The sequence below is a fragment of the Atractosteus spatula genome, chromosome 15 (genome assembly GCF_055471065.1).
Source record: "Atractosteus spatula isolate fAtrSpa1 chromosome 15, fAtrSpa1.hap1, whole genome shotgun sequence".
In the NCBI taxonomy this organism is placed as follows: domain Eukaryota; kingdom Metazoa; phylum Chordata; class Actinopteri; order Semionotiformes; family Lepisosteidae; genus Atractosteus; species Atractosteus spatula.
The window spans coordinates 20580712-20589189 of NC_142720.1; the positions used below are offsets into that span (position 1 = coordinate 20580712).

Below are 8478 nucleotides of genomic sequence, written 5' to 3' on the forward strand. Positions count from 1 at the left end.
TACATTAACTGGTGTGGAAGGAATACAGGCTCCTAGTTAGGTTCACTGAAAGGGATTAATGAAGTTGATGGGAAAAAAATGTGAGAAACTGAAAATAGGAAACCTTATTTATTCCTTGATTCCCAACAACAAGGTGTAATATTTTGTGGAGGTACAACTCTATTCTGAAATTTGCTTCTTTCCAAGATCACTCTGTCTTTTAGCTTTATCTTTTTAAATGTCAATAATAAGACATTAATCCGTAACAACTACAAGGCTTATTGCTTTTAAATTATAAAATTATTTAGCTTAATATAATTAATCTAAAGTTGGTCTTTTTGTTTCTTTTAGATCATTAACCAAGGAGCAGAAAGTTCTGACAATTTAACTAAGCTTTTGACAAAAAAACAATGAGTATTAATTTAGAAATTGCTGTACACTTTTTCCAACAAATCTTTTGTGGTGTTCTGTTGGGGGGAAATTACTCTGGATTCATTTGACCAAAGAATGTTGTCAAAAAGTACTTGTGGTTTATAAAAAAATGTGTTATTTGAAGTTTAAAGGGCTTGTTTTAAAGGGCATTTTTTTCTGCTGTGGTTTTGGCTAAGTCTGCATCCATGAAGCTGTAATATTTAAATAATTTCTCACTGTTGAAGCACATAAATTGCTTAATCTAGCAGTTTATTTACTTCATAAACTTCAGGATTTCATATTCTTTCAGCAACAGGTCTTATCATTTTACTGGACATTCAAAGTTCACTCAAATTTTGAAATGGTTGAATGAAACATCATTTTTTATTCCAAAGTATAGTTTACACAGATGTGCACCCATTTACTTTTCTATAATATTCTACTCTTGCTTCCCTGTAGCCAGACTCCTTTTAACTAGAATTCCTGTCTTTACCAGCTCCTGTAGGCAGTGTAAACCATTTTTTTAACCAGTCCTTGGCTACATGCATTATTCTTTGTAATTATTTAGTATTGATTGTTTTTAATGGCCTACATGGCTTTTAATGGCTTTTCAACTTTATAATTTTCTGTGAATATATGTTATACTGTGACTGAGACTGCTTTATATATTTATTGTTTTTATACTAAGATATTGGCTGGATTGTCACCTGTCAGGCAGAGAACATACACTCAGATACATAACTGCCCTATAAGAGTGTTTTCTGCTGGGGTTTGTGATCTGCAGTACCAATCTCACTTACAGTGTCATAGTCTTGAGGTGAGAAAAGGCACAATAATAGCAGTACAGTCCCCGCCTTCGGAAGGTAATTTTATTAAGAAATAGAGCTGGGCTCCCAGGTGGCTCAATCAGTACAAGCGCTTGACCAGGGCCGGTTGAGTTCTGTGATCACATGTTCAGTCTGGGGCACTGTCGTTCCCCAAGCAGTGGTGCACACGTGGCTGAGCGTCACTGAGGGTAGTGTGGGATTAGCTGGCCGCGACTCTATCAGCTCCTGGCTGAGATACAGCTCCCCTCTATGGCTACCTAGGCACGTGCAGGCATGCTGCGCTGTTGGCGAGGGGCGGAGCTCCGATCTGATCGGTGCTGAACCTCCAGGCTGCCTTGCCTGGGACGTGTTAAAGGAAGAGTGACTCAACAGGGGGTGGATCGCACCACCACTCCGCCTACACTTCCTCATCCTCCCCCGTGTGCCGTTGCAGGGTCAGTGTCCTAAGCCCAGACAGAGTAAACATCATTCCAAATCCACGTAGCGGAAGAACCGAACCAATCAGGAAAAAAAACATTTGATAAGAAAATAAAACTAGGTCAGTCCTAGAGTGTGGAAAAGTGGGGGGGCTTTGAGTCATCTTTCCCTTTGCATGAAGTTAGAATAGAATGCGGTTTCCGTGGTTCGTCAACAGTTGTGTTTCTTCCTCTGGTTTGTGGCAAAACCAGAAAACAAATCGGAGTTATGAGGAGGAGCTCCTCTCTCTTCTTCTAGTCGGCAAATGCTGAGCCAAGCTGGGTCCCAGGAGTGCCATCATCACAAGTGTTGTCTTCCAATTAGGAGATATTAGCGTTTAGAGACGCCTTCTGCCCTGTGTAAGTGAACTCTGCCCTTCAAAGTAATGTCCACTATTTAAAGGAAGGGCATATCGCATTGCAAGGGGAGCAGTGAGTTGTTCATACTCCCCTTTAATGGTCAGGAAGAGTGTTCTGCTTCAGGAAGAGAGTCTTCACCCTAGTACATTTGTATATGATCCTGCTGAAACATGGAGTCTGGGCGCAGTTTCTTGAGTGGAGTAGCTTTTACTAGCTAAGATTTTGCTATCGACATCCCGTATTTCCTCCCCAGGACCTGTTGTAGTCAGTACTCCTGTGCTTTCATTGTGCTTACAATGTTGTAGCACTCTCTGAGTGCTTGCACCTGTGGCTGGAGGGTTGCCTGTTCAAATCCCGCGGCCGGCAGAGGAATCCTACTCCGCTGTTGGCCCTTAACCCCAACTGCTCCAGGGGCGCTGTACAATGGCTGACCCTGCGCTCTGACCCCAAGCTTCTCTCCCCCTCTGTGTGTCTCATGGAGAGCAAGCTGGGGTATGCGAAAGACGAATTCCTAATGCAAGAAATTGTATATGGCTAATAAAGTGATCTTAATCTTAACACACAGTGCTAATAATGTGGTATACCTGTGGTGTATTGGATTTTAACGGGGTGAAGTTCCATCATGCATTTTGTATTTCATACTGATTTTTTCATGTCAAGTTTCAAAATGATTTGTAATTCTGCTTATGTAAGCCTATATATACGTTGAAAGAGGCATGAAAGGGAGGTTTTTCTGGCACTGGTCACACTTGTTTAGGGTTAGCTAAGTGGAAACAGGAAGTGCTTACGTCTACGATTCCCCAGTGATAAGGACTGTACCTTAGATTGAGCTATACTTTCTGTTATGTTCTTCAGTGGGTTCTGATACCTATAAGCCTGCTGCCAGTTCTTAGAGATTTATGTTTACAATTCGATCTGCAGTACTATTTTCTTAGAGTGTCCAGTTGGTAATGTAAATAAGGTTTTATTTTTTGATCAGCCGGCAGTTAGCAGACAAGGCACAGGGGCTGCTCTGGAAATTAGATTTGTTATGCTACTAAAAAGTTCAAGATCCCCTGGGTGGGTTATATTTACAGTGGGGAAGAAAAACTACCTGCTTTTAAAGGAGCCATGCACTTTCATCACAGATGGAGGATACAGACGCAGAAGGAATGTCCAGATCTCTTTAGATAGGATGACTTTAAGTGTTGAGTTGCCCCCTGCTTTCTTCAAATATGTTGTGGTCATTTTCACACGGCTCAAAGCCACACTTCTGCTTCTCTCAGCAGCTGTTTTGCAGGAACCCCTTCAGCACATCCAGCTCATTCAAGCTGTGTGAGATCACGTAACAGCACTCATCACTCACCCACCCCAGGGGCAGAATAGGCCCCTTGTCTCTGACCTGCTGGAACAAAGACCACTCCGCTGTACCGTACTACCTGGTGCACGAGGCCTTTCCCCCTTCTGTTCTGAGGATGTGTGGTGCTGTCCTCAGAGACAGTAATCAGTTACAACATTTGTGTAAAGATACCAGCTACCTAATCTCTCTTCTTCTAAACACTTAGTACCTCTTCTGGATTGAACTGCGTAGTGCTGTATAATGCAATTACGACATTTTCTGTTGTTAATACATTTGGAAAGATTTCTTTTGCCGCTAGTGTTTCACCAGGTACTGTGTACCTGTGGAGGAGCAGGTAGAATATAGCTACAGATGGGTAGACTCTAATGCTGCAAACCCGATATGTTTTAGTGCAGGAGAATTCTAAAAGATACCAAAGTGCATTCACTTTATGAATCTGTTAAAATAATCAAAGGCCATGACCCCAGAAGCACACAGGTAATAAAGTAACTGTATTCATAATACATTATTGTACTGTAGCTAAAAAAAAGGTAAAGATCTCCAGGGAAATTGAAAAACAAAAATAAAATGAATCCAAATGAGTTTTAAAGTAGTTCTTCTGCACTGCTGGTAAAATGAAACCCGACTGTTACTGTGTATCTAACAGAGTTTTAGTCCTTTCCTGTGCTGATATAGTGGCTGTGCATTCCCAATTTTGGTGCCTATTGGTTGGACACGCTGGCAGAGAAGTACCAGTGCACTCCGTTTTGCAATGGATGTCCTGAAAGCAATGAAAAGCTCTAGTAGAAACCTGTATTTCAAGCTCTTCACTAGCACTGTTTTGCTCTTGAGTCCTGAACTTCCAATAGGGCGGACCCAGTCCACTTCTGGGAAGCCCTCCCTGGAGAGAGCTGCTCTTTGCAGGCTGCAGTGTGGGGGTGTTCCTCAGTGGGGGGGGGGGGGGGTTCTCAGCTCTTCTCTCTCCGCTCCCTGGAGCTCCCACTCGCTACAGGAAGGATTGAGAAACCTGTGTAGTTTGGACAGAGAAGATGAGGTATTGCATAATGTTATCTCAACGGGTTTTAGCACGTGAATTTGTTGATTTAGAAAAAGTAGCATTCATGTTTTATTTTTAATTGAATATAATTGTATTGGTCTCAATATTTTGTGGAACGTTCATGCTATAATGACTATTAATAGATCATTTACAGTTAAAAATGAACATTTGAAGTGTTTACGTGTGAATCATATTTCTTATGGAGGATTATTGTGGAAGAATGTCTCCTCATTAGGTAACGTCTTGGGACCCTCTTTGTGTCACAGTCCTTCTGAGGCCTCTTCTGCTTGCATTATCTTGGAAACTATAGACAGTATAGGCCCGGCTCTTGGCTTAAATTAAGGTAAAACTAATTTAGTTAAAAGCACTTCTGCTACTTCCTGGAATGCCGTGCATACTGCCGGTGCTAGTTTCCACGGTGACCTGGAGCGAAAGAGAGGAATGTGTTGATTTGAGCCTCTCTCACCCGGTGCTCCTCTCTTACAGGTGTTGAGGATCCTGGTCAAGGCCGTCGTGGAGGAGCTGACTGACATGCAGGGGGAGAAAGCTTCCAATCAGAGGGTCCGGCTGCAGGAGCTCTTCGGCAGAGTGACCTCTCGAGTGACCAACGACGCCGAGATCTGGAGGCAGTATGCCAAACTGTACGGAGATGGGCACAGCGTCAGCTCCGAAGACAATGAAAAAGTGAGTCCTTTTAGAAGACGTACTTTAAAAAAACTTTGGAATGGCTTTTTTTATTTTATACCCACCCAGTTTGAACATTACCAAATGTTATTTGAAACTCTGGATTCAGAAATGAACCTTCATCCTCTATAATCACATATTATGTATAATTTTTAAACTGCAGTACATGAAGAATAATGAACAATGAATCATGTTGAATAATGAACAAATAGCCTTTGTTACACTTCATATGGTTGCAGTTAAAGTACAGAAGAAATGATGGGAAGAATAGTGCTTGTTTCACTGCTAGTCGGCAAATGCCAGGCAGGTCCCAGTACTGACTAATCACACCCAATACCAGCGGTAGCCACTTGGGATATCCCTTCACAGAAGGCTCATGGCATGACCCTGGCTCTGACCAGCAACATCCAAGCTGCTGGGCTAAACCTCCACTCTTGCCTTTACTGCTTGAGCCAATTAGGAGGCTCCCATCTTGCCTTAACCAGCTTTACCTTTCTTTTTCCCCACTCCAGTTAAAAAATAGAAGCAGTACAAATGCCCGTTTCCCATTTTTTCCTAGTTTTTCTCTGACCTGCAACGTGGTACTTCCCAGGTCAGTTAATCTCAGAACGCACTGCTCCACAGCCGGCATTAACCGAAGCCTTGTCCTTGACTGGCCGGTCTGCCGCACTGTAGGGTAGGAGCAGGGGATATCTGGTAATCGAATGCAGTGCGGCGAGAGAACGCATTTATCTGCGGAGCCGCCTCACAGTCCACTCTGTTTCCTAGGCACTACAGTTCCTGGCCAAAGCACATCGCTGTGAGACGCAGGGGAGTGGATGGGAGAAAGACATTGGGACCTTCAGGGATGTGGTGAAAGGGGCTGTGGAACTGGCCAATGGTGTGTATTTCACGTTTATGCATGACAGCTTCAGTTCTTACTGGGTTGATTATAATCATATATCGTGCGTATGCTGCACCATCTGCTTACAGGCTTCTTATCCTTAAAGTGCATTGTAGCGTTCAGTCACAGTCTTAAAGTATCTACTTACGGACCTCTGGATGCTTTCTAGGTGATAAAAGAAAGCCATTTAAAAATAAGAAAACAGCTTTTTTTTTCTTGACAGAAAATCGCAGCAGCTTATTTTCGTCATTTGGTTCATTGTAAATAAAATCCACAGTCCGGTATGAATACAAATGTACCATATTATGGGAAAATGTCCAGGAAGAAAATTCAATAAATGTCTTAGATTCTATTTATTAAGGCCAATGAGCTGAATTAAACATATGAGCTGCATTATAAAACCCATTGGAATTGCTGTGCTCCGCGGGCAGTTCTACAGCTGCTGTCGTCACAAGGCTTAATCTGCAGCCAAGACACATCCTTCTGCTTCAATCTGCTATGCACGGAGTCTACTGGAGACATTTCTGAGAACGCTTTTGTCCTTCAGAAACTGAAATTGCCACTGATCTTGATGATTTATTATGACATGACTAGCTAATGTATCGGAACTTAAATTGAGCAGGGGGTGACTTTTTATAATATCCTTTATTTTCTTTCAGGTTTTTTTTCCCCTCATGGTGTACTTTGTCAAAATGTGCAGCATTTAAGATGTGGATGTAGCTTACATGAAAACAGTTTACAAAGTAAAGACAATTTTCTGCTTAATTTGTCCTTTTACTAGTTCACTAGGCGCCCTAACTGAATGAGGCTTTTTCTTAAGTCAGACAATCTGGGTTGGTCATTCGTAATTCAGTCAGTCATTGGGGCCCTGCTTGTATTCGGCATCAAAGCTTGAGTTTGTGTTTCAGGTAAAAAGACAAAGGCAGACCAGATCTGACCCTGTACCAGGAGTGTCCAGCAGTCATTGGTCTGTCTCCCATGTGTTAAAGCCAGATCATTAAGATTTGTCCTTCACCCCTCTCTTTCAGTCACAATTACCTGCAGTAACAGCAAGTCCAACCCACAGGAAGCCTTACAGATGCTGTCTTCAGCTCGCCTCAGCCTCCGCAGTCTATCATCGAGAGCAAAGGTACTCCTGTCAGTGCCTCTCCGACACTCTCCTCTGCACTCCACTGACACAAGCGTCTGTGTGGTCTCCTTTAAAGTGTTAAGAACTCATGCAATTCCCTCATTTTTTGTAGAATGCCAGTTTTCCCAGTTGAAAGCGTGACCCTGTCCCAATGATTCACAATAGCAGCCAGTAGCCAATAGTGTACACTGCCTGCCTGGGCACGCAGGTTAACACACATCGTTAAGAGATGGGTACAGAAAACTGCCTCGTATAGATCTACTTCGCTCAAAGACACTGCGCTGCCTATGAGAACTACACCACCCATAATCCAGCTGGGGGACTTCCTGTAGTGCCTCTGTGTTGTGAGACACTAAGGTCTCACCCAGGCCTGGTGGCTTCACTGGTGGTGGTCTGGTGTGACAGGCGTGCGCTGAGAATCAGTACACAAGGGGTCCCTCATTTCAAGGTTCATTTTCTGAAAGATTAGAAAAATACAGCGGGAGGGTTTCCCGACATTTTCTTAGAATGGCACAGGACACCAATGCCGCAGCCGGTGGCAAGGAACTACCACCTGTGTGAGGATGCTACTCATACCTCCTGTGCCAAAACCATGTCACCTGGTTGCACAAGCAATGAATTTTACACCGAATACCCAGGACATCCTGCACTCTCCTGATAACACGTGTAGGTTACATTCTGTGTCATGTTCATGAGTAGTTATTCTAGCCTCAGTTTCACAGATGATACCTGTATGACTGAAAAAAGTATTGGCCTTCTCTCAGAGCTCCTGAATTGCATATTTTTGCCACTGATTGTTGTCAAAGCTTCATGTAGGTCCTAGAGATATAGAAAGGGAGTCTGACACCAGAGTTGTTTGTTTAATTTATTTCACAGAGTTATCCAACATCCAGACTAAGAGGGCGTAAACATTTCCACACGGGGACATTGGATGTTGGATGGCTTTGTTCATGTAATAAAACTAAACAAACGCCAGACTTTGGCATTATTTGACATTGAAGCTCTGATAACATTCAGTGGCGAAAATACACGGAACTGTATATTCATTTTGGGCAAACCTGAGTTGTTGGTAATTTCAGGTTCTCTTCCTGTCTCCCTCAGCAACTTTACACTGATGTTGCCACTGGGGAGATCCATACTGACCTGGCTGATGACGTTAGGACCCTGGAAAACCTGATCACAGAGCTTCAGAACTTGAGTGCCCAGCTCAAAGCCCAGTGACAAGAGCCAGGACTGAAGACCTGAAACCACAGACTGAAAGGAACCTGAACTAGGCCACCAGTTATCTCATGATGTCTAACGCCAAGCTGTTTTTGTACATTTTATACCAGTTCTGCAATATCTGTCATCGTGGATTAAAACGCCAAATTAAAAA

At 43.0% G+C, this 8478-nt stretch overlaps 1 protein-coding gene across 2 annotated transcripts in view; it reads left to right on the plus strand.

Moving 5' to 3' along the window:
* The window catches only part of ttc27 (tetratricopeptide repeat domain 27), a 75344-nt gene extending 66866 nt beyond the window's left edge, over nt 1–8478 (plus strand). For both annotated transcript variants that reach the window (XM_088933915.1, XM_088933916.1), the window contains 4 exons: nt 4894–5091; nt 5860–5971; nt 7003–7103; nt 8205–8478. In XM_088933915.1, coding sequence (XP_088790041.1) covers nt 4894–5091; nt 5860–5971; nt 7003–7103; nt 8205–8324 — 531 coding nt within the window. In that variant the 3' untranslated portion in view covers nt 8325–8478. The remainder of the gene's footprint in view (nt 1–4893; nt 5092–5859; nt 5972–7002; nt 7104–8204) is intronic.